The sequence below is a fragment of the Rhinoraja longicauda genome, chromosome 25, assembly GCF_053455715.1.
Source record: "Rhinoraja longicauda isolate Sanriku21f chromosome 25, sRhiLon1.1, whole genome shotgun sequence".
NCBI lineage: Eukaryota > Metazoa > Chordata > Chondrichthyes > Rajiformes > Arhynchobatidae > Rhinoraja > Rhinoraja longicauda.
In genome coordinates, this window is record NC_135977.1 from 21,345,792 (window position 1) to 21,372,900 (window position 27,109).

General features: G+C 41.0%; 1 protein-coding gene across 1 annotated transcript; it reads left to right on the forward strand.

The window, feature by feature from the left end:
- Positions 1-731: 731 nt before the first annotated feature.
- LOC144605921 (serine/threonine-protein phosphatase PP1-gamma catalytic subunit A) lies at positions 732-25,119 on the forward strand. The gene is made up of 7 exons (XM_078421598.1): positions 732-930; positions 14,758-14,889; positions 15,778-16,008; positions 20,352-20,456; positions 21,230-21,453; positions 22,653-22,787; positions 23,522-25,119. Exons 1-7 carry the CDS (start codon positions 876-878, stop codon positions 23,609-23,611), a joined length of 972 nt encoding a protein of 323 aa, XP_078277724.1. The 5' UTR covers positions 732-875; the 3' UTR covers positions 23,612-25,119.
- Positions 25,120-27,109: the final 1,990 nt, after the last annotated feature.

Sequence of the window (27,109 nt, forward strand, 5' to 3'; positions counted from 1 at the left end):
TCCAAGCTGTATCTTTAGTTTAGTTTAGTTTATTGTCAAGTGTACCAAGGTACAATGAACAGCTATTGTTGCGTGCTAGCCAGTCAGTGGAAAGACCACACATGATTGCAATCGAGCCGTACAAAGGGTATAAATATGTGATAAAGGGAATAACGTTTAGTGCAAGCTAAAGTCCAGCAAAGTTTGATTAAAGATCCAAGGGTCTCCAATGAGGTAGATAGGTGCTCAGGACATACTAGCAACTAGTAGCTGGTGAGAAGATGTTTCAGTTGCCTGATAACAGCTGGGAGGAAACTGTTGCTGAATCTGGAAGATGGACACAAAATGCTGAAGTAACTCAACAGGTCAGGCAGCATCGCGGGAGAAAAGGAATAGATGTCGTTTCAGGTCAGAACCCTTCTTCAGACTGAAATATAGAGGTCAGAACATCACAGGACCGGCAACAGGTGACCCCAGGAAGGGTGGAGCCCATAATGGCCCATTTTTGGCTTGGGAAGATGTGCAACTTCTGAATCTGGAAGTGTGCGATTTCACACTTTTGAACCTCTTGCCTGGTGGGAAAGGAGAGAAGAGGGAGTGACCAGGGTGAGCCATTAAACTAATCTAAGCTGTATGACTCTAAATGGTCACAACGTTGCATCAGCACACAGGCGGACTTTGTTCTAGGCATATAGAACACGTGATCGCGGAGGTGTTAAGAAAAACCCACGCTGAGTGACGCGTCAGGAGCCGGATAAATATTCCGCGAGCCCGCTCGGGTATCCTTGTGCCGAGCGGTGACGCCATTTTCTGGTGGATTTTTTTTTGAAATAAAGAAGGGAAGAAAAGGTCGGGAGGAGAAAGGAAGGCGACTAGGTGAGGGAGCGCCTGAGACCATGGCCGACATCGACAAGCTCAACATCGACAGCATCATTCAGCGGTTGCTGGAAGGTGAGGTTGGCGACGGGTTGCGGAGGGAGTTAAGGGGCGGCCGCGCCTCTCGCCGCCGCCGTCGGCTCACCGGCTGCCCGGGCATCTTCCCCCCCGGAGCCGAGAGCCCGCGACCGGCCCCACTCCCTCCCTCCCTCCCATCCCCGCTCTCAGTGACTATCTCCACGCCGGGCCTCGGCCCTCGCCTCCCACCCCAGCCCCGGCCACCCGTGTGCGAGCGCCGGGCCTCGGCTACCCGTTCAGTGGAGCAGGATGTGGGATCCATTTTGATGCCGGGGTGAGGCTGAGCCGGTGGAGAGAGGGGCTGGAGGCGTGTTGGTGGCATCAGGGCTGGCGCTGTGGACCATTTATTTTAATATGTAACGACAAATATATACATCAAACGGATGGGGGGAAAAATCTCATATATTATCAGTGGCTATACATTCAATAGAGTCGCATTCAGCAGTGTTCGCCTCTGTCTTTACACAATATAAGCCCTACAACTGTGGCTGAAATGGCGGAGTACTTAGTGATTGGGATACATTTCAGCAATCTTGTGATGTGGAGATATATATATCAAACCAATGCAAAAAAAAATCTCATTATGATATATAACGTGTGTGTAATATACGTGTGTTGTGTATTTGTTTTATATATGTGTATATATTGGATATATATCTGTGTGTATAGAAACTTGGGAAATGTAAGGAACAGTACTCGGGGTACTTAGTAAATACAAGGAACTGAAGATGCTGGGTTTTTTTAAGGAGCCACAAAGTGCTGGAGGAATTCAGTGAATTAGGTAGTTTCTCTGAAGAAGTCATTTTGTGTCCTCCAAAATAAACTTTATTCAAAATTAAAGATATATATAAAATAAAAACTGCATAAATTCTGCATGCATTCTGTGTTGATGCAATCGTCTTGCACTCAGTCATGTTCATACCTGTCTTTAAACAAATTGCCCTTGTCAATCACATGGCCTAACCATTTTCTCCAGAGATGCTGCTGCCCTGCTGAGTAATTCCACTTTGTCTTTTTTTATTGAGCATCTCACCCATGCGAAAGCAAATCGTTGTCTCCCCTTGTTTATTGATTATATGTAGAATTGGGACTGGGAGGCCACTTTGAGTTCTATATAGGACAGCAGTGACATTTATTTTGGTAGCGAGAGGTTATCTAATGTGTTGATGTAAGTCAGTGCCCTGGAACCACTAATGAGGGTATCACCTATATATTTCCATGGAAATGTAGGATGATCTAACCTGCCTTGTGTATCACATGGTTATCTAATTAGTGGTTAAATTACTTTGAAGAGTAACCAAATTGGCATTTTATTTTGCTACCTTTATAATCTATCTATATCTTCTAGATCTATTACTAAAACTCTCGGTTTGTGTGTATATGTTTATGTGTGTGCCATGCCCTCTGCACAGCCAAAACGGTACACGACAGTGCAACAATTTCAGGCCCACCCTACCCTGTGGTCTGAATAAACCCACTTTTGTTACTTTTTAAAAACAATTTACCTATTAAACTTTAATAAATGCGCCGTCCCCCAGCAAGACCGGCGCCTCTCCCGGTGTGCCCCGTGCCTTATCTTCCTCCCTTGGTGCAACGTGCCGCAGCGGCAGAGGACCCACAAGATGGCCGTCCCTGCCGATCGCAGCCAAGCTGAAGGGGAGGCTTCGGCTCTACGCCCGGCCCGCAGGAGAAATGGGGCCGAGGTTAGTGCCTTCTCCCTGTCCACTCTCGCCCACCCACGGCCCAGGGAGACACTCCCCGCCCAGCAACGGGTCGATGCAGTCAGGAAACGCTTTGACTCCACGACCGGCCCGCAGGAGAAACGGGGCCGAGGTCAGTGCTTTTTTCCCTGTCTCCCCTTGCCCGCCCATGGCCACGGGGGCACTCCCCGCATGGGAACAGGTCCACGGTTGGGGGAGGGGTGGAGGCGGAGGAGGGGGGTAGGGAGGTAGGGGATGGGGAGGAGGGGTGGGCGGTAGGCAAGGAATGGGGAGGGGAGGAGGGGGTGCTACACTGCTGCAGGAGAGGTTTGGTCTAGTCAATGTTAAATAGCTGGAAAGACTACACAGTTACAAGATATAGTGGGATTGTGGTACAGTATAAGTCTTGTTTCAGTTTGGGGAAATGGATTGCTCAATTACCAATCGGATTAAAGGGTTCAAAAATTAATTGGATCTTAATTCTTAAATAGATTTGAAGAGGAATTTTTACATATTTTCTGGATGAATCCTTACAAAAGCATGTGGACCTTAATAAAGATGCTTTGGGGGCCTCTTCCATCCTGTCCTTAGAAAAGTAGGACAGCAATCTGATCCCAATTCTTTAAATAAACGTACCTAATTTGTGGTAACTAATAGTAACCAAATAACCATGGCTGCCCTTTTCAGTTGGCTTTTATAAAATGTGATCTGTGATCTCATGTAGTTGGAAAATTCACACTATTGTAATGAGACTCCAGTATAAGACGTGCATAGAGCCATATAACACGGAAACGGGCCCAACTTGTCAATGCCAACCATCTAAATTAATCCCACTTGCCTGTGTTTGGCCCACATCCCTCAAGAGCAGGGGCCTCCAAACTTTTCAGCATGAGGGCCACATATTTTTGGCATATTTTTGTGGGCCGCAGGAAAAAATAAAGAAATGGCAGTTTTATAAATTTAATGAGGTTTCTATGACAACAAAAATGAATAATATTCAATTTTTTAAAAAGAGCTTGAAATGTTGGAATATATATATATATACTGTAGGTATACAATTATTTATAAAACAGAAAAAATACAGTGACCACCAGTGGGCATTCAGACAGTATAGAAATATCATATGATATAATGGCAGAGTGACCACATGGGTGTCACCGTCGCAGTGACTCACGGGTGGGCACTCTGCTAAGAAATCATTAAAATTTCATACAAGCCCTCAACTTGACAGCCTACCTGACGTGTAAGTTCGGAAACTGAGCCGAGGAGGAGGGTGCCGCTGGCGACGATGGACACTATGAGTGGGCCAGTAGGAGAGGGGTAATGCCTCCAGCGCCTGCAAGGTCGGCTGCAGAAGGGTTTTCCCCCGGGACACATGTGCAGTGCACATGTGACAATAAACCGCCATTCATATAGGCCGCTAAAAAAAGTTCCCACGCTACCACAGAACCCGCAGCACGGAACATGCTTGCTGCGAGCCGGATAAAATCTCGTGGAGGGCCGGATGTGGCCCGCGAGCCACAGTTTGGAAACCGCTGCTCTAGAATATGGACAAAATGCTTGTTTTTGTTTGGGTAAACAGATGCCAAATTAGTCCTTGGATTAAAGGGTTAAAAGTTGTCTGACTTTTAATTAGATTTGTTGATATGTGAGAAATCTTTACAAGATGCTTTATCTGTGCACGTCCTTTAAGGATTCCTTGGAAATGTTGTGTTTCGGTAAGTTAAACTAGGTATTTAAATAGAAATACCACATAGATAAATTGAATGGTCAAAGTCTTTTCTCAGGGTAGGGGAATCGAAAACTGGAGGACTTCGATGAAAGGTGAGTGGGGGAGGAGTTAAAAGGGACCTGAGGAGCTTTTTTTCCCACAAAGTGATCGGTATGTGGATCAAACTGCCAGAGGAAGTGGTCGAGGTGAGTACAATTACAATGTTTAAAGGACATTTGGGCAGATACATGGAGATGAATGGTTTAAAGGCATATATGCCAAATGTAGGCTCAGCTTAGCATGGACAGGTTGGGCTGAAAGACCTGTTTCAATGCTGTAGAACTCGAGGAGCTGTATGTGTTATTCATTTGTTCAACCAATGTGCTAATTTTTCATAGCACTAATAAATTAGCTAATATGTTTTCTACGGTGCTGCAGCAATCAGTAGAATGTACTGTGAAAATACACGTGTGCCACACAAAGGACGGTGAGATCTATTGCTTGCTGTGCAAAAGTCTGTCCCTTTCTGCACTGCTATTTGTGGGATCTTTGATAAGTCGAGGCCAGCAATATACCTTTAACACACACCTTAGTCACATCGGAATGAGGTAATTTTGTTCTTTGGGAAGGAAGGGAGGAGAGAGAGGCTAGATAAAAAGGTTGGGGAGGGAATTTTGGATTGGTGTCCAGATGATTAAAGCCATGTGGCTAGTGATTGGAGCTAATGTGGCTTCTCAGTCTGTTTTTCTTTGGGAACATAATACCACATAGACCAACTTTATTTGAGCAAAAATAAATATTGCTTCTATTGAGGGTAGACACAAAATGCTGGAGTAACTCAGCGGGTCAGGCAGCATCTCGGGAGAGAAGGAATGGGTGATGTTTCGGTTGAGACTGCTTCTGTTGAGTATTGAGTCAGTAACAACCGAGAGTATGGATACCTTCAGTTACTGTAAAATTTCTTATTTTCGTGCATTTTTGAAGTTTTTTGCTAATAGTTCATCCAGATAAACTTGTGTTTTGTCCATTTGTCAAAATAGTCATATTGTTTGATCACTAAGATCAGAAATCAGCTTTTTTAAACTACATTTGCAGGCAAAATAACTTTAGTTGGGGTGACCATTTTTCTTTTAAGATAAGACATTTATAACCCTCCCTTACAGTATTCAGGTCAGCTGTTTCCTGAATTAGTTAATGAATGTTGTCTATAGGACCTGGTTTATTGTATGTTCTATATTTGGAATAATCACTTGTAAAATCACCTATTGAGGTGTGACACTGAAAATGCTCGAGTGTCTGCTGTTTGTAAGTCACGTTGAGTTTATCGAAAAAACCACAAGTACAGGTACATTGAAAATTTTGTGGCAGCAACACAGGCACAGACTCCAACATAGAAACATGCATTTTGCAAGGCAGTGAAATGGAAAAAGACCATGCAAAAACAAGACAGTGCAAAACATAATTGGAAAACGAGTCCACAGTAGTGCAAGAGGTGGGCTGTCGCATTCATGCCACAATTATTAAGCGTCCATCTTTGATTTTAGCTTGGATCAGAATTATTTCCACGTTCACAAAGGCCTTCAGGAAATTGTACTGGACAGTCCTAAATGCTGTTATGGATCTCCTGGTTCAGAGTCTAAATGTTTCAATAGGTCCACACTTGTGCGTGCATTTCATGAAGTCCACGATGACTGGTATATTAATTCAGGTCATCCTTGAACATAACCCAGTCCACTGATTTGAAGCAGCCCTGTAACTGCTCTTTGCTTACCCTGACGAGCACTTCATAGCCCTCTTTGCTTGTCTGGTGCTATTCAGTCTGTCTATTCAGGAAGCTGCAGCAGACCCAGATGGGCAGATTGTCCAAAGTGCAGGTGAGGAATAGAGCACCCATATTCATTCATTCATTGGTGGCCCTAATGGTAGTGCAACAGTGATCGAATGTATTGGGTCCTCTGGTTTTGAAGTTGATAATGCTGGTGGTAGTTAGGCATACACTACTTCAGGCTATCTGGGTTAAAGTCCCTGGCATTGATGAGGAAAGCGTTTGGCAAACATTTCATGCTTGTTGATTGCAGAACCAAATTTCTCAAGTGCTAGGGCGGGATGTATATTGCAGTCATGATGATGGCAGAGAGCTCCCTAGTTTAATAAATTGGTTTGGACTCAATCTACAGGTGTAATCCTTGTAAATCCAGAGAACTTTAATCCAATGTTCATCAGCAACTTCGTTGTCGTATTTTAGCTATATCCTGTGTATGCATAGCTTTTCTCAAGGAAAAATTAATGAATTGGTTAATTATTGTACTCGGGCAATTTGGTGGATGGATACGGAAATAAACAGCTGGGACTAATGTGATAGCTTGAGGGCTTTGTGCTTCTTCAGTAACAATGAGTTCAATGCCAGGGTTGAAGTGGGTCCAGGTGTTGCAAGATTATAGTGTGCAGTGGCACCATCCATGACTTCAGTGTTCCAAAGTACTTTGCTGCCAGTCACATACATTTTCAAATGTACTTGACATTGTTAAGCAGGCTGATCTTCAACTGATTTTACTACTGTTTGTTTTTGCATTCCATTCCTTTTGTGTAGTGAATCAATACTTGCAAAACAATATTTCCTATTGGCCATTTGGTCTTCCATGTCCTTTTTTTGTATTTTTAGTTAAAATCTAAACTCCATATTTTGGATTTGGAGATATTTTTCAAATCAAGTTTGAAAAATCAGATTTATTCTTTACCTGTGTTTGCACATTAGATGACTGAGTCATTTAAAGCTTTGGTTGCTAGATTATTATGTGATTGTTGTGCATCATGTAATGGATAATGTAATATTGTAAAAGCCTGTAGGAGTTCATGCAGGTTAAAAAAAAAGGCTCCTTTCATGAATTCTCAAATCAAAAATGTTGATTTTTCTTGCCCTCTGATCTTGAAACATTTACTGGATAATTCTGCATTAAATGACGTGCTACCTCAAAGTTTGAGGTGCTAATTGCTAGTGCAAAATTGCGTTGAGTTTACTGACATTCTTGAAGGGCCTCAGTAGAGATGTTGTACATCTATTCCCAAATTTTTTAAATATTGTTTTATTGGGACTGGATCCCACAAAGAGCCCAACATAGCTTGGACTCCCAGTTACATGTGATTTGGAAGTAGTAAATGACATATCTACTATGATAGAGACTGTTCAAAGTGCAAACAAATTTAGCCACCTGGAGATTGGCAAAGGGCGCCTCCTTATGAAGGAAACCAAAAGCTCGATATGGTACAGGCGAGGATCATAAAAAAAGATGCCAATTTGAAGTTTAGTGTTGGAAGGCATCAGCGGCATTACAGATGTAAGTGGCAAGAGACTGCATGTGGGGAAAGAATAGTCAAGCAATTCTGGAAACTGACATGAAGGATCTATCATGATAGTCCTAGTGTGAATCTTGGGAGGCAATAGAAACAGGTTGGACATGTGCAGGGAGCTGAGGTTAGACTATGAAGAGAAGGTCTCTAGAAGAAATTAGGTCTGTGGCAGTTCAGGGGACAGTGGCTCTGGCCTTCTGTAGGTCATGTGAGAAGTGTTAGCTGGGGTTTGACTTTTGCGAGGTTGCTGCAATATTGCCTCTTCTGTTCTTAATTATCTCCACTTTTACATCTCCTGACCAACTGCTGCTCACAGCATCACTGCCCTTTATTATTCAACCTCTTCGTTTCCACCCTATTATAGACTTGTTCTTTTTTATTTCACCTCTTTTACTTTTTTGCAATTTAAAACCTGTTTGATTTCTAACATTCCCTAAATTTGGTGAACGCTTTTGATCTGAAGTTAGCTGCTCTTCTGTCCTGGTGCAGTCTGATTTGAGCATTTCCAGCATGTTTTGAAAATTATCAAACTAGTTTGTAGTCTGAACAGAATAGATTTTGATAATCAGTATTTATAATGCTTAGGCTGTGAATCAGTGAATTATACTAAGAACTTGTGTAAATCAATGTGAGGTGCACTGTAAGAAATTAAATCAGGATTAGGGAATTCTTTAGTTTGATGATTTCTGGCCCTTGAGTTAGTTGATTGCAACAGCAATATTTCTGTGACATTAGCAATTTGGCTGTGGATAGAAGGAAAAAAGCATTCCCAATTCCATGAAACGTGTTCACTTTATATGTGGTTCTTAATCTTGACAATTATGGATTCTACTTTTGATTTTACTTAAATTCTATGGTGAAATAGTGCATTGAAAACCTTGCAATTTAGGGTGGTGCCAAAACATCACAAAGCTCAAAAGAAAGCCAACTGCAAAGATCTAGCCATCTGTGGCATTGATTTTCCATTTCCTGATGTCATATGCTATTAGGCATCAGTTCCCAAAGGATTTCTGATGTTACTGAGCAGCTGAATACAAGTAATCATTTTCATAAACAGGGTGGTAAAAGTGAATTTTTTTAACACTAAAGGGCAAAACAGGAATAAGAAAAATATATATTAAGATACAAGCTGAAAAAATAACCTTGATTCTTTGACCTTAAACCTTAACTCTTCTCCGTCTAGCAGAACTAGTCCTTACCCTGAACAACATCTCCTTTGATTTCTCCCACTTCCTCCAAATCCAAGGCGTAGCCATGGGCACTCGCATGGGCTCCAGCTATGCCTGCCTCTTTGTAGAGTAGTTTGAACAATCACTGTTCCAGGCAAAGACATGCACTGGCCCTATCCCCATACTCCACCTCCGCCACATTGACGACTGCATCAGTGCACCCATGTAGAACTCACTGACTTCATTAACTTTTCTAATTTCCATCTTGCACTTAAATTCACTTGCACCATCTTCGACATCTCCCTACCGTTTCTTGATCGCACTGTCCCCATCACAGGAGACAGACTATCAACTGACATCTGTTATAAACCCACTGATTCCCACAGCTATCTAGACTTCACTGCTTCCTGTAAAGACTATCCCCTACTCCCAATTCCTCCATCTACGCCACATCTGCGCCCAAGATGGTGTGTTCCATACCAGGACATCAGAGATGTCCTCATTCTTTGGGGAACAGGGGTTCCCCTCTTCCATCATAGATGAGGCCTTCACTGGGGTCTCCATGATATCCCGCAGTTCCACTCTTGTTCCCCCTTCATTCCAGTCGTAACAAGGACAGAGTACCCCTAGTCCTCACCTTCCACCTCATCAGCCGTCGCATACAGCACATAATTCTCTTGACATATTCGCCACCTCAATGAGATCCCACCACTCGTCACATCTTCCCATCTCCATCCCTTTCTGCTTTCTGCACAGACCTTTCCCTCCGCAACTCCCTAGTCAATGCGTCCCTTCCCACCCAAACCACCTCCACCCCAGCTACTTTTCCCTGCAACTGCAGGAGATGCAACACTTGTCCCTATACCTCCCTCTTCATCTCCGTCCAAGTACCCTAATGGCTGAGGCAGAGGTTCACTTGCACCTTCTCCAACCTCATCTACTCTTTCTACTATTCCTGGTGTGGACTCCTATATATCGGCGAGACCAAGCGCAGGCATGGCGATCATTTCGCTGAATACCTCGGCTCAGTCCACTTAAACCTACCTGATCTCCCAGTTGCTAATCTTTAACTCCCCCTCCCATTCCCACACTGAAGAAGGGTCTCAACCCAAAATGTCACACATTCCTTCTCTCTGGAGATGCTGCCTGTCCCGTTGAGTTACTCCAGCATTTTGTGTCTACCCACATTGACCTTTCTGTCCTGGGCCTCCTCCATGTCAGAGTGAGGCTCAGCGCAAATTGGAGGAACAGCACCCTATATTTCGCTTGGGCTGCTTACACCCCAGCTGTATGAACATTGACTTCTCTGACTTCAAGTATCCCTTGCTTTCCCTCTCTCCATCCTTCCCCCTTACCAGTTCTCCGACTAGTTTTACTGTCTCCAACTACATTTTACCTCTTTGCTTTGTTGTTACTTTCTCCCAGCTAACAATGATCTATTCTACATTTTCCTAGATCTCCATTCCCTATGCCATGCGTTCACACCTTCACACTTCCTTATCTATGTATCTCCCTCCCCCCTGACATCAGTCTGAAGAAAGGGTCTCGACCCGAAAGGTGACCCACTCCTTCTCTCCAGAGATGCTGCCTGTCCCGCTGAGTTACTCCAGCATTTTGTGTCGATATTCAGTTTAAACCAGCATCTGCAGTTCCTTCATATACCTTAATTCTTTGCTTGGGTTTTCTACTGAAATTCTGAATATACAACAAAATACTTAAGAGTGATTGGTATTCCATGAAAAGCTTGGGGGTACTTCATTTAAAATTAACACAAAAGTTGTTTTTATAACAGCTTGCAAGTAGTTCTGCTGTGAAGGGTTTTCATAACCCTTAAAGTAAATATCAAGGCATTAATAAATTACATGGGCCAAATTGGTAATATCACTTTTAATCCGAATCTAGATTGCTACTTGAAAGTTACTTTGGAAATTGACAAACAGCAAAAAAATCTCTGAAGAAGGGATTTTAGGGGAAATTGTTTCCATGCAACCTTTCCTCTGTAATCAGCCACCATAGTCTTTGAAGAACAGTCTATCAGTTTCACCATGGGTGGCTGTTGAAAATAACAAGCAATTACTTTTATTGATACTTGTGCACTGATACTCTGTTAACCACTGTAAACATAATTACCTTACAGAAACAAACGTAAACGCTTTTAAAAATACCTTTTTTTTTAAATCCTCTTAAGGTGGGGTGGACTTTATTGCGAATCTGAACTTCTCTAGCTCCCAACCCCCTTTCCCATTGACACAGTTGTTTTTAATAGTGGTTTTCTATAACGTGACCTTCCTCGGGAACACAGCTATCTCATTCTAGGAGAACTAAGCACTCTTAAACACCTGAAATTTTAATGTCACAATACACTGATTAAAACAATTGTTCCAAAACAACTTGCCCTGCAAGAAGCAGGAGCTTGCTTGATTGACGATAGCTTTATTCTTCGCTGCAAGTTTTAGGGCCAAACATGGTGGTGGGAGCGACCCTCGTGCAAAATGGTATTACCTTCCACTGCTAAATGTACTTGCCTGTATGACATGTCCTTTGTTTCTAAATGTGACTAAATATGCTTTTTATTTTTGTCGCTGGACTTTTATGGTGAAATAATTCAAAGATATTAAATATATTTCGCTGTTTTATTTGTTAACAATGCACAAGTATACATTTACTATATTGTAACAAAATTATGGTAGTAATGTTGAAATTTCAATTCGATTTTTTAAAATCTGCTAGTCATGTTGGAACTATCAGAAACCAGCTATATTGAAATCTAGTCTCTAAATATAATTTCGTTTTGTTAATCCCTTAAAGGTATCTGCCAATAAATGCAAGAAAAATTGAATGATTGACTTTTTGATTAACAGCAACTGCTTTATTATAAATGCTAAACTGATGTTTTAGGTGGTATTTACTGGGCAGTTTCTTCAGGATAACAATGGGTTGTTATACTGCTTAGATCTCAATGTAATGAGATTAACTTTTCTTGTGTTAAAGGCTAATTGAACTTTCATATTTTGCAACATCATAACGTATGATATTTGGGAGAGTTTATTTTTTCGGGTTTCCTTCAATGAATTATTTTGGAGTACAGGTTGTATCTAATGCAATCCATTGTTTTTTGTCTACTTAATTTTTCATGATCAGAGTGTAGTGCTGAAAATCTGTAACATGGAATTATAATTGTGTATGTTCTTAAGTTTACGATTCTTTAAAAATTTAAATACTGGTAAATTCTAATGTCACTATCTGCCCCCTGTTCATTTTCTCTGAGAAAGGAGAAATGCTATTCGAGTAATTCAATCATTTTGGGGGATAAACTAAGTAAGATGGTTCTGGAATCCTCTTTGCATTTGATAATATGCAATCAATCCTAAATCTTACTTGACTCCTTCTGACTTATTTTCTTTCTGTTCCTCTTGCATGGTGTATTTGATAAGGAGTCGCAGTGAATTGGGAAATGTTTAAAAAAATTGGTTACAGCTTCTGTCCTCTAGTAAACGTAGTGTTTAGCAAACTGACTAAGTTAAGGTCAGTAATTGTTTTACCTTGGGGTTTTGATGATGGATTATGGCAATAGTACAGTTAGGTGTCTAACTGGTTAGGTTTGTGTTGTAGACGATCATTGTTTGTGAGTTTACTTATCACTTAATCCATTGAATATTATTTAGATGTTGCATATAAAAAACTGGTTTACATGAGGTGTTGCACAATCATCGGCAGGTTAACTTCAGATGCAGAGTGGGGATTTAAAGGTGGTTGATCCTGGGATCCCCTGTGTTGGTGTTGAGATGACTGACTGTTAACAACTAGAACTATGATACCAGCTTATGAAAAGTTTTTTTATTCACATTGCCTGATTATCAGGACTCTTTAATGTGCCTGGATGTCAAAATATTCTTCTTTAATAGCGATGCAACATCTGTTGATTTAAGAGTAGACAGATGGGTTTGCAATTAGTGGAATTGGATTTTCCGACTTTTATCTAGTCAGGATAAATCTAGGCAATTTTCCATCCTGAACATCCACTCTTTTTTTCTATAAGGTCTGACATGTAATGAGTACTTGACCTTATTCTTGCCAATCTCTGTAGTCGCTGCATCAGTTTGTTTTAAAATTGATATGACATGAGAAAAAATCTCATCTTCACAATAACATTCATTGCCATGACAAATGTGCTCAATGAGGGAGAACACAACAGATCTGGGAATTCAGAACTGGGCATCTAGAACTGTAAACTGTCAGCACCAGAAATGTATATTACTTTAATCTGTAGCAACATAGCCTGGCATGTTCCACTAATTTGAGGAATAAAGAAGAGTTATACCATGATCGGCATGAGGCAGCCTTAAAATTGAGGTGCCAGCCGAGTGATGTTGCAATACCAGCAATGTGCTTGTGAGATACTTGAAGCAGCACGCAACTGCAGCTCAACAACTTCACAACTAATTGATCAACTTGAAACTGTGCAACCTATCACATCTTGTCATGATAGGTAGTGGACAATTAAACATCTAAAGGGAGGGAAAGGGAGATTCAAAGAACATCTCTATTCTCAGCATTAGTTCTGAAAGGGCTAAGCATTCATAGCGATGTTAAGCCAGCCCCAGAGCATCACTGTAGTAGTCCTCCAGGGCCATGTCCTAGGTTCAGCCATCCTCTACTGCTTCAGTAATTTTCTTTTATCATAAGTTTCCCTGCCGGTTCCCCTCAATCTCGCACTCCTGACTTGAAAATAAATTCCTGATTCTTTCATCACTCGGTTTGAATATGGGAGTACCTTTCCCAGGAAGAAACTAGTGGTCTGGCACCATCTTCTTGAAGGCAGTTAAAGATAGGCAGTGAACTAACCTTGCCAGCATTGTCCCAAATCCCCCAAAATACATTAAAAATAATGTTTCAGCCATGGCCATTTGAATTTTAACATTGAGGATGAGAATGTTCATAGGCTCACATATGCTTAATTGCCCAAATCCATTCCCTGCTGTTCAGTTTAGTGTGTGATGGTTTGTATTTTCTCTCGAGGGTTGTAGGGTGTGGTATATGTAATAGTGCATGGGCAGTGGGATCATGCAGTTTATTAGTTCTTCCACAACCTGGCAGCTGGTGGGAGAATAGGGGGGGGGGTGTTAATTGTCCTGTGAAAAAAAGTTATAAAGCAAGAAGTGGGGAATGGAATTTATCTCGGAACCACCATGAACCTGGTGGTCACATGGCTCCTTCCTAATATCATTATGGCCTTTTTTGTCATCCTTGAGTTGAATGAACTGTTACTGACTTTTCTGTATGCCGAAGTACAATTGCATCTTGTGTTTTGTCTTGCATATCTAGATTTGAAGTGTAGATTTAGATCTGATTGTAAAAAATACTTATGACATGGTGTTGTATTTCATTTAAATGTGTTAAATTGTTACTTGGACAATATTGCTGACAGTGGCAGTGGGTAATTCTTATTCAACCACCTGACTTGCAGAGCTTGCAGTAAAGAAAACCACAGTATTTTAACCTTTTTGAAGCATGTTCAGTTTATAATATAGCTGAAAATGTTGAATGTTTGTAGGATTGATTGGACGGGGTTAATCTTGCTTCAGTCCTGCTGATGAACAGTGGGCATAACAACTGCTCATTTGAAAGATGAGCACTTTTGAATTTTTGAACTTTTGTATTCGGTGGCATTCAGGACAAGGTTATTTTCCGTAATTGCCTACTCACTGCAGGAGAAATAGACGCTGATTTCGATGTTGCAATATTTTTAGAAACCAAGTATGTGGTGTGTGCTTTATGTTGGTGGAGGCAGTAACTTAGAGCTATTCAAACTGTAGAAATGATGCATTTTGAGCTTGTGTGACAGTCTCACCAATGCATACAAGCATTTAATTACCACTTTTCTTCCACGATCTAGTTCGAGGTTCAAAACCTGGGAAAAATGTACAGCTCCAGGAGAATGAGATCAGAGGCTTGTGTCTCAAATCACGTGAAATCTTTCTCAGTCAGCCTATACTCCTGGAACTCGAGGCTCCATTAAAAATATGTGGTAAGACGTTTCACATTTCATTTTGTGCTTCGAATATTTTTCTGAAAGAAATGTATTTGTAATCTTGTTATTGATGCTGGAAAATTGAACTGTGCCTGATAAAGGAATGGAATGGAATAGACACAGTGAAATTCTTTGCTACATACCCTGTGCGTACAAATAGCTACCTACGGCGCTGACAAAGTTACAGAGCATGCCGGCTCCTCCTTTTATTCCCCCCCCCCCCCCCCAGCATTTCCCCATGTCGGGTCCCCATTGTCCTTTGTTCTTCCCCAATTGTCCATTGTTTCTCTCCCCCCCCCCCCCCCCCCACTTCCCTCACGGCAGTCCCCTCATGCCGGGTCCTCCATTGTTCTTCCCCTCCCCCCTCATGGTGGTCCTCCACATTCTCGTCAACCGCGGGTCCATTGGCCGCTCCACCAACCCGCGAGGCCCCGACCCAGGCTTCGGCGCAGTGATCCAAAAGGCATGGAGACCGCGGCGCCTCGATAAAGACCCCCGTCTGCGTTCCCAGTCCACAGCCGCGGCCCGTCGGGAAGCCTTCTGGCTTATATTATCAGAATAATATTTGAATGCACGTGGAAGCAATTAATTAAAATGAGTTGTGTGATTTTAATTGATGTTTTGTTGTGCCTATTCTTATTTCGAGCCGACGTTTGCGTGTGCAATATGGTGTCTTGATTGAAAATTTGTCTTTTCATTACGATACGATAGAACTTTATTAATCCCAGGAGGGAAATTGGTCTTCCAACAGTCATAAAACACAATGATACATGAAACATGAAATTTTTGGAATGGTCTTTGGCATCCTATTTGCTAACCAAATCATCTGTTGCATATTTGACTGTTTTTGTAAAACAAAATTCTAATTGACTTGTTCTTTTCCAGGTGATATTCATGGCCAATATTATGATTTGCTTCGATTGTTTGAATATGGTGGTTTCCCACCAGAGAGCAACTACCTGTTTTTGGGAGATTATGTGGACAGGGGAAAGCAGTCATTGGAAACTATCTGCCTTTTGTTGGCTTATAAAATTAAGTATCCAGAGAATTTTTTCCTTCTGCGTGGAAACCATGAATGTGCCAGTATAAACCGGATTTATGGATTTTATGATGAATGTAAGAAAACATTTACTCATCTAAAAACTTTTATCTTTATATTTATGTATATTTCTACATAAGCAGTAAAGCATGTGATTATAAGTGTGTGTGTGTGTGTATCTTCCCACGTAAATAGATAAAATTGGACGTTATTTACTTCATTGTTGCCCTTCTGGATACCTTCATTCTCATCAAAGGTGAACACTCCACAACTGTTCTGCATTGCTTTCTCAAAAGCTCATCTGTTCTCCAGTTGGACTGCACTTGAATTGCAGGGTGCTTAGTACTTTACATGATGTTGTACGGTCATTTGGTAAACGCTGACCTGCGTAATACTTCAGGCTTTGAACAAAAGCAGTCAATTTTGTATGAAGTTGACTACTACTTGGAATTGTTTTAAACTTCCCAATTTAACGCTAAGCAAATGCAAACTTGCCATCAAATTACCATCAAATGGAAATCCACATTCTAATTTCCACTCCATGTTGCATTGACAAAACAGCTAATATATTCAAAGATTTGTCCTACCCTGGTCACTCCTTCTTGCTCCTGTCTGGCAGAAGGTACAGTAGCTTGAAAGCGCACACCACCAGATCCTAATCATGAATTCCCTCTGGTATCGGGCTTCTGAATTGTCCTTCCATATGCTTGGGCACTGTCCGTTTCACCTCAACCCCTTTGTGGACGTTGGTCTTTGTCTATGGAAATGATGTGCTACATGCTGAGAGCTATTCTGCACTCTGTATCTTCCCCTTTGCTCTACGTTTGTACTAGAGTTCGACTTGATTATATTTATGTATGGTATATCTGATCTCTTTGGATAGCAAAACACAAGCTTGTCACTCACTCTACCTCGATACATGTGACAATAATAACATAAAACACTTATTTTAAATGTAAATCACTTGGCTTCCGTAACATTTGGTTGAAAGTTTAAAATATAACACAGCAAAGAGTAGCAAGAAACCAGAGGATTGGAAAACTTTCATAGCACAACACAAGGTAACAAAAGGGGCGATACGGGCTGACAAGATAAAGTACGAGGGGAAGCTGGCCAAGAATATAAAGAAGGACAGTAAAAGCTTCTTTAGATATGTTAAGAGAAAAAGAGTAGCAAAGTCAAATGTGGGTCCCTTGAAGGCAGACACGGGTGAAATTATTATGGGTAACAAGGAAATGGCAGAAGAGTTGAACAGGTACTTCAGATCTGTCTTCACTAAGGAAGACACAAACAATCGCCCAGATGTACTAGAGGACAGAGGATCTAGGAGTAGAGGAACTGAAAGAAATTTGCATTGGGCGAGAAATAGTATTGGGTAGACTGATGGGACTGAAGGTTGATAAATCCCCTGGGCCTGATGGTCTGCATCCCAGGGTACTCGGGGAGATGGCTCTAGAAATAGTGGACGCATTGGTGATCATTTTCCAATGTTCAGTAGATTCAGGATCAGTTCCTGTGGATTAGAGGATAGCTAATGTCATCCTACTTTTCAAGAAAGGAGCAGGAGAGAAAACGGGGAATTACAGACCAGTTAGCCTGACATCGGTGGTGGGGAAGATGCTGGAGTCAATTATTAAAGAGGTAATAACAGTGCATTTGGATAGCAATAAAAGGATAAGTCCAAGTCAGCACGGATTTATGAAAGGGAAATCATGCTTGACTAATCTTCTGGAATTTTTTGAGGATGTGACATGTAAAATGGATGAAGGGAAGCCAGTGGTTGTAGTGTATCTAGACTTTCAGACAGCCTTTAAGGTCGCACATGGGAGATTGGTGAGCAAAATTAGAGCACATGGTATTGGGGGTAGGGTGTTGACATGGATAGAAAATTGGTTGGCAGACAGGAAGCAAACAGTAGGAGTAAACGGTTCCTTTTAGGAATGGAAAGCGGTGGCGAGTGGAGTGCCGCAAGGCTCGGTGTTGGGGCCGCAACTGTTTACCATATATATTAATGATTTGGATGAGGGAATTAGAAGCAACACTGGCAAGTTTGCGGATAACACAAAGCTGGGTGGCAGTGTGAACTGCGAAGAGGATGTTAGGAGGTTGCAGGGTGACCTGGACAGGTTGAGTGAGTTGGCAGATGCAGTATAATCTAGATAAATGTGAGGTTATCCACTTTGGCAGCAAAAATAAGGAGGCAGATTGTTATCTCAATGGTGTCAGGTTAGGTAAGGGGGAAGTGCAGCGAGACCTGGGTGTCCTTGTACACCAGTCACTGAAAGTTGGCGTGCAGGTACAGCAGGCAGTGAAAAAAGCTAATGGGCATGTTGGCATTCATAACGAGAGGATTTCAGTATAGGAGTAAAGAGGTTCTTCTGCAGTTGTATAGGGCCCTGATAAGACCTCATTTGGAGTATTGTGTACAGTTTTGGTCTCCTAATTTGGGGAAGAACATCCTTGTAATTGAGGCAGTGCAGCGTAGGTTCACAAGATTGATCCCTGGGGTGGCGGGACTGTCATATGAGGAAAGATTGAAAAGACTAGGCTTGTATTCACTAGAGTTTAGAAAGATGGGAGGGGAACTTATAGAGACATATAAAATTATAAAAAGACTGGACAAGCTAGATGCAGGAAAAATGTTCCCAATGTTGGGTGAGTCCAGAACCAGGGGCCACAATCTTAGAATAAAGGGGAGGCCATTTAATGCTGAGGTGAGAAGGAACTTTTTCACCCAGAGAGTTGTAAATTTGTGGAATTCTCTGCCACAGAGGGCAGTGGAGGCCAAATCACTGGATGGATTTAAGAGATAGATAGAGCTCTAGGGGCTAGTAGAATCGAGGGATATGGGGAGAAAACAGGCACGGGTTATTGATTGTGGACGATCAGCCATGATCACAATGAATGGCGGTGCTGGCTCGCAGGGCCGAATGGCCTCCTCCTGCATCTATTTCCTATGTTTTTATCTGCTTCATTCATTTAAGGATTGATGTCCAACCTTTCCTGTATAGTTACCATCGGCATCATACAATCAGAATTCAAAAAGTTTTGAATATTACATTTTTGGTCTCCAATATTTTAAAGCAAACAATGTTTCTAAGGCCTGGGTGCAGTAACTTGCCTGTATGATATGTACTTTGAGTTTTTTGTATTAAGCTTTATGCTGGGAAACTAAATGGTGGAAAATACACGTTGGATTTTTTTCTACAGCAAAAAAGACTGCCGATGCAGGTAATCTGAAATGAAAATTAAGGATGCGAGAAATACTTAGCAAATTGTGCTGTCACTGTGGAGCAGTATTCATCATAGATAGCCATTCTGATAAAAAATTGAAACAACTCTTGCCTTGAATCAAGTCAGGCCTGAAGGCAGAAATATACAATACGATAAAACTTTATTCATCCCCAGAGGGAAATTGGTCTGCCAACAGTCACAACACACAAGGTACACAAAAACTTGAAATTAAAAGTGCAAAAAAAGGACAGGCAACTGTTGGCTGGCTGCCGTGTGCACAGCGCCTAATCCGGAACGAACAAACAAACACAGGCTTATTCCCTGGGCAGAGGATTCTAAACTAGAGTGCTCCTCCACGCCGGGTCCCCCATTGTTCATCATGGTGGTCCCCCCATGCTGAGTCCCCATTGTCTACCCCCTCCCCACGTCCCATCGCCACCGAGGCTCCGGTTGCCGCTTAGGTCCCATCACTACCATCACAACAAAAGGTGAGATGCTGGATCCCAAGCAGTCTTTGGACATGATAAGATCAACAATGCAGAAGCAATAGGAAACTGAAAACATACAATGACAGGCAGCTGAAGGCTATGTATCAGGCTTGAATACTGCATTGAGTTGCCATGCAAAATGGTCGCTCAGTTTGAGACCACATACTTAGAAGTACAGTAAGTTGGCAGAGGTATACTTGACTTGCTATTTCACTTGGAAAAGGTGTTTGGGTCTCAATGGCGGGAAGGGAAGAGAGAAAAGGTAGGTTTTGCATCTCAACCCATCTTTCTATTTCAGTTTTTCAGCGTTGATTTCATCTATATTTCCAGACATCATCTGTAGTTAACAACCCTTCCGTTCCCCTCAGCCATCACTTGTAATTTGGATTCTCTTGGTCTCATCCCTTATCACAGATCTTGTTTTCCTGAATATTCCTTAACAATTTAAATATGTTTGAATTCAGTCTTGTCAGTTCTGATAAAAGGCAATTAACTTGACACTTTGTTTTTCTTTACATCCTGGCTGCCCAGTATTTCTAGCATTGTTTATTTTTGCAGCTTTCCTTGTCTCATTCGGTATTTTTATTTTCAAAACACGAAATGCAAATGAAAGGGAGCCCTTGGAAATAAAAGTAAAACCCAATTTTGAGTTATGTGATCACTTTTTAATTGTCCTTTTCTTGTTCCCCTTGTCTTAGGTAAAAGGCGGTATAATATTAAATTGTGGAAAACCTTTACAGACTGTTTCAACTGCTTACCAATAGCAGCCATTGTGGATGAAAAGATATTTTGTTGCCATGGTGGTATGTATTATTTATGTACACCACCATATTTCCTCTTAACCCTGCAATTTTCTAAAAAAAATTATTGGGTGCTAAACATGATTTTTGATGGCCCATACTGGGGTGTGGTCTCTGGAAGGAGGCTATATACACCGATCAGCCAAAACATTATGACCACTGACAGGTGAAGTGAATAACATTGATTATCTTGTTACAATGGCTCCTGTCAAGGGGTGGGATATATTAGGCAGCAAGTGAACAGTCAGTTCTTGAAGTTGATGTGTTGGATGCAGGAGAAATGGGTAGGAGTAAAGACCTGAACGACTTTGACAAGGGCCAAATTGTTATGGCCAGGCGACTGGGTCAGAGCATCTCTGAAACGGCAAGGCTTGTGGGGTGCTCCTGGTCAGCAGTGGTGAGTGCCTGCCGACAGTGGTTCGAAGAGGGACAAACCACAAACCGGCTACAGGGTGTTGGGCGCCCAAGGCTCATCGATGCGCGAAGGCAACAAAGGCTATCCCGTCTGGTCCCAACCGACAGAAAGTCTACTGTGGCACAAGTCACAGAAAATGTTAATGGTGGTCACGGGAGGAATGTGTCACAATACAAAGTGCATCACACCCTGCTGCGTATGGGGCTGCACACGGAGGACCAACAGCATATGAGGCAGGTGGTCATAATGTTTTGGCTGATCAATGTATATTTCACATTTATATGGCATGTTTCAAGGTATGGAAAGGGAGACAAAACCAATCAACAAAACGCTATCAACATAACATTTTGTGGTTTTTCAGGTCTGTCGCCCGATCTTCAGTCCATGGAACAAATCAGGCGAATCATGCGGCCTACTGACGTGCCCGACCAAGGACTTCTGTGTGATCTCTTGTGGTCTGATCCAGACAAAGATGTATTGGGGTGGGGTGAGAATGATCGAGGTGTCTCCTTCACATTTGGGGCAGAAGTAGTTGCAAAGTTCCTTCATAAACATGACCTGGATCTGATCTGTAGAGCCCATCAGGTATGGCATGGACAATTTGTTTATACAGCTGCAAGTTGTGTTTGTGTTTTTTAAAGGCTCAAATTATGAAGCCAAATATTTTAAATCTAGTGATAGTGTATTTTAATCATGATATACTAATCAAAAACCAGGGAATATACATTTCTAGAAAAGTTCTTATAAAAGTAGTTTGAATCAAAAGTTTTCAATGGATGCCTCATGACTGCTTTGCATTAACTCAACTTGCTCAGTGTATGTCAGTTGACATATCTGCTTGCTTTTACACTTAAATCTTTCATTTCACCATATTCACTGCTTGTATAACTCGTGTTGTAATGTGAAGCCCTCACTTCCTTTTAATTTTAATTTCTTGCGCAAGTTTAACCTGTTCACTGCCAAGTTATTTTCACTATTAGCCATGGCCCGAGTATACTCAGGGGTGGCACTGAACAGGTTAAATGTTTTAAGTTGCTCAAGGTTGGATTTGTGTTTGAGTCAAGAGTCATTATCTTGTGGGGATGTATGGAACTGCAGATGTTGGAAACGTGAGCAAAATAGTGTTGGAGTTCAGCAGGCCAGGTAGCATCTATGGAGGGAATAGATAGGCTGAAAAGTGTCCAGACCCAAAACTCATCGATTCATTCCCTTCACAGGTGCTGCCTGACCAATTGAATTACTCCAGCATTTTGTGTTTTTGTTTTTTTGAATTTGTCACAAGTGCTGATCTCTGTGATTTGAATGAATGTTCCTAAACAATCTAAAGATTAATACAGCATGCTGCACATCAGTCACTTTGATTACATTTAGAATTAGGAACTTGGCATTTAGAATGGATGTCCCATATAATGAAGTTGCATTCAACATTGTTTGCTTCACCTGGAATGTAAACATTTAAAACCTCAATGTATTTGGATGTGTGTAATATATATGCAGCTAAATATTACAATTGTTACACTGTACTTTGCATTGAATTTCCCAAATTTTGTCATGGTACTTGTATCGTGATTGACAATCTATTGATTCAATTGGAGCAATGGTGTCCATGAAAAACTGGCCTGCCCCAACTTTATTCAAATTAAAAAATCAATTTTAAAATCAATGCAGTTTAACATATCCAATTTGAAATGTGAATTAATAAGGTTATTAACTTAATTAGTTTTATATGAAATGCGCAGTTGATATATAAAGATTCTCCTTTGGTTGTTTCCTTTCCTAACCAGGTTGTAGAAGATGGATACGAGTTCTTCGCTAAGAGGCAGTTGGTGACTTTATTCTCTGCACCCAATTATTGTGGAGAGTTTGATAATGCCGGTGCTATGATGAGTGTAGATGAAACCTTGATGTGCTCTTTTCAGGTATGGTAAATTTAAATTTGGTTTGATTTTGTGTAGTCTATTCAATGTAGCAGTGCTACACCTTTAACTTCAACTGCGTATCTGCATTCCATGCTCTTTGACAGACGTGCAGGGGAGGAGAAAAGTCTGCTGATCAGCTTAGATTTTGACGTGTGTAATCTAATTTACACTTTGAGCAGCTTTGCACTTTATGGTTGGGTGATCAAGAATATTGCTGCTTTGCAAAAGTTCAGGAATATTGCTGTTATCTCAATCTGTACTGTTTTCATATTCATTATCTAATAAAAATAGGTACAAGAAAGATTTTGGAACTGAGCACTTTTTACTGGCAAGTTCCTATTGCCATAAATATATATTTCTCAAAAATAAACATTTATAGCTGAACTGCCAACAATTACTCTCAAAGGCAAATTAAATCGAAACTTTACGTGTCTTCAGTAAGTTGTCAAAATTACCATTTAATGCCAAGTCCACTAATCTATTGGTGCTAAGAACGCTAAACTAGTCATTCTGTTAGATGAAGGATAATGAAGCTAATATTATTCAATATATTCGTGTCCTTTATAAAAGAATTAAAGAATGTTGTCACAATGGGTTAAGAATTTAATTAAGCTTCTAGGTTAAGATATAAAATCAAATAATTACATTTGTTATGTCAGTGTATTAATAATTTTACTAATGCAAGTAAGTTGGAAGACTGAAGGAAATCTTCACTTTAAATACTTATTTTTCAGATTTTGAAACCAGCAGAGAAAAAGAAGCCCAATACAAGCCGGCCTGTAACACCACCCAGGAGCATGATCACAAAACAAGCCAAGAAATAAAACCAGGAATTCTGGCATTGCCTATTCGGACATGTATTATACCAGTTTGTCTCCATTTTAAACTTTTTTTTGTGTAAAGTGCACCTGTCGGCTTGCTTGGGTTAGATTACTACTTGTTGACTTGTGGTTTATCTGCTGTGATGTGCTGAACCATATTTGCTGTTGTACAACAGCAAAGATGACTCGGCCCCCTGAGATGGAAGATTATTAAAATACGGTAGCTCTCTAACCTGCATCAGTGCTCCTACTTGTTAGCAGTACCTGCTAGCAATAGTGTGTGCTTGACTATTCTACAACAGGCTTCAACATGGGGAGGGTGGGGAGGGGGGTGTTAATGGTGGGGGATAAGTAAGGGTTAGTAGTTGACGAAATTTGACATTTTTGGTACAGTTCACAAGTGTTGTAAATGCAATGTGACAACAGTTGTTTTTCCTTTTTTAAGACCTAAAGAGGTGCTTGTGAGCTGGTAATTTACTTTGAAGGGGGGGGGGGTGTACTCTCTAAGTGTAGGAAATGGCATACTGTTTATAAAACCTCAAGTTACCGTTCAACAATTTTGTACTTAATGTTTTTTTTATTTAGAGGATTGCGTCTGCTTTTTCCAAGTCTTCATGCCTGTCATATAAACAACTGTCTTGTATAGATGTCATGATTAGAAGGATCTGCCTCTCCACTCTGCCAGCTTCACTGAAAATGGCGTAAATTTTATTAAGCACACTTCCTGTACTGTATTTTAGATGATGAAATAAAGCCATTATTTTACATTTGGCATTTTGATTTGTCAAATAGTAGATTCCTTCCTTGCGTTTATAATGGCTAACACGAGTTAATTAACTTTTGGTGGAGAACAGATCAAGAAATGCCTAGCGTAGAAGATTAATGAACTTTTATTTGTCATTTACCCATTGCTAAAATGGGATTGGGAGGTTGTCCATGATCCTCCATGCCATTGTCATTCCTGGCCTTGAAGCAAGCAAGCAAACGTTTCTCGAGGATCTGTGTCATTAGATAATTGGCCACTACGTTAAAAAAAAGTTGGGAGTGCTCAAATTTTAAACTTTCCTCTACATTTTCACTCCATGTATTTGTAGTTTGGAGCAAGTCATTTGGGTCACTTAATATAATGGATAATGTGCCCTTTCATTCTGATCAAAATTTCTCTTAAGTGAATTAATATAACAGTTTCCTCTTATTTACCCCCTATCCCTTGACATTTGTACTTTTCCTCACAACGCTTTTAAAAATCAAACTAGTACTAAACCATGTCCACACAACATTCCTGTCAGCACTAGTTGAGCCAAGGGGTACTGTTTTATTTTGCTTCATCTCCACTACCATGCCGGGGAAGGTCAAAATTGGGCAAATCCACTTGAGCATACTGGTTGGTTTAATTGTGGCAGTGGCAGATCTCTGGGCATCAATTTGTATGCCTTTACTGTCAACTAAGTAATTTAATTTCATGAAGATCAAAAATGGGAAGAAAAATAAAGCCTTTTTACAAACCTGGACTCCTGTGGTGTTTGTGTGTATGTTTGATTTATATTTATCATTTCTGAAGCAACAACTACCTTTCTAATGCCAGGTGTGAGAAAAGGACTCAAATTGTTATGTATTTTGATGGGTCATGGCTTGTGTGCATGTGAATTTAGTATTCAGCAATGGAGGAAAGCAAATCAAATCAACTTTGGCCTATAGATTCCTGCTTTCTGTTTCCCTTTCTTAAACAGTGGTATTATGTTTGTGGTTTTACAATCCCTTGGGATCTCTGTCCAGAATCAGGTGAGTTTGTGGTAGATTAAAACTAATACATCCACTAACTCTGCAGTCACCTCTGTGCAGTGTTTCCTTTTATTACAATATGGTGATGCATTTCAAAAGCATTAAATTTGTTTTAACATTGGTAATCCTAAACTATCTGGTTAATGCACTTTGTCTCTGACTCCTATAATTGCTCCCAAGATTCTTATTGCACTAGTTGCTCTTTAGAACAAGGTCTTGTCTGGAATCCAGCCAAATGTACCCTTCCAGTTTTTGGATACTTAACAGCTTAAACTGCTCGTGCTCCTAATTCTCCCTTGTGCGTTCTCTCCACCTTGCTTGGTGCCTGGTGTGAGATCTCTCCCAGTCACTTTATTAGTTCAGATACTGGGGGACAAAATTGGCAACTGCGAACAATACTGACCCACCACTCCTTGTCTTTTTTGGTGGCAAACTCGACAAATGAAGCTAGGGTTTAGAAAATCCTGCACATACACACTGGAGCATGAGCTGTTTGACAAACACAGGAACTACTTTACACCATGGAAACAAAGTGTGAAGACTGTAAATTATTGCTTGGCTGCCTTGAACGATGTGTACTAGATGGCAAAGAATTCTGTTGGACATGCAATTTTCAAAGCACTGGAGCAGCAAGTTCTTCGAGCAAGGGCTGACATTTTAAGATTGGTTCAGTGTCTCAACATAAAGCAAAAATGCAAAGCCAAATATGAAAGATTAAGAGTAATGTGATCCATATTTACACAATTTAATTTGCACTCTTTAAAGTTTAGATATTATAAAATCGCAAGTGTTTCTTGAAGATGGCATTAAATATTTGCAGTACTCGACTGGAATATTGTCCATTAAAGGGAAAGGAAATTGTAACGTTTGCTCTGTACACATAGATTGAAAATGCTGAAATCAGGAACTTAGTCCTAACTTGTGTGAGGTGATACCATCTGAAATTATTAATAAGGATAAGCTGTACACAATAGACCCTAGGGTGCATTAACAAACAGGTGGACATGTCCATGGATAATAGGTGGCAATGCAGATAGATGAAGTTCTCAGTGAAGATGAACCTGGGCCATGGAAGTTAAGTACATGGAGTTCATTGTAGTACTTTAAACTATTTTAAAAGGACACAGTGCTGGAGTTACAGTGGATCAGGCAGCATCTCTGGAGAACGGAGATAGGTGACCTGAGTTACCCCAGCACCTTGTCTTTTGTAAAATAGCATCTGCAGGTTAGTTTAGAGGCACAGCATGAAATGGCCCTTCGGCCCACAGTCTGACCAGTGATTGCCCACACACTAATTCTATCCTACACACTAGGGTCAATTTAAAGAAGCCAATTAACTAACAAACTTGCATGTCTTTGGGATGTGGGAGGAACCTGGAGAAAACACACTGTTACGGGGCGAATGTATAAACTCCATACAGATGGCACCTGTAGTCGGGATTGAACCCAGCTATCTGGTGCAATAATGCAGCAACTCTACTATTGTGCTACCTGTTCAGTTTGGTCAAAGTTCTATGTTGCAGTTTTGATCCCCATGCTTTAGAACGGCATGTTTACAAGGAGTGGATGCTGTTGAGATTCACCAGCCTGTTGTCTGGGGTGGAGCATTTCAAATATGAGCAATACCAGTTAGGCTAGATTTGTTTTCCTTGAAGGAGAGCAGGCAGTGAGGAAACCTGATTAAAATGTACATAACTCTGAGGATGTGAACAGGGTAGG

What these genes read in the sequence shown, in the direction of transcription:
- LOC144605921 (XM_078421598.1), top strand. Translation starts at nt 876, where the DNA reads ATGGCCGACATCGACAAGCTCAACATCGACAGCATCATTCAGCGGTTG. An exon ending in GGCTCCATTAAAAATATGTG is followed by an intron (nt 14,890 to 15,777) that starts GTAAGACGTTTC and finishes GTTCTTTTCCAG; the next exon opens with GTGATATTCATGGCCAATAT. An exon ending in GATATTTTGTTGCCATGGTG is followed by an intron (nt 20,457 to 21,229) that starts GTATGTATTATT and finishes GTGGTTTTTCAG; the next exon opens with GTCTGTCGCCCGATCTTCAG.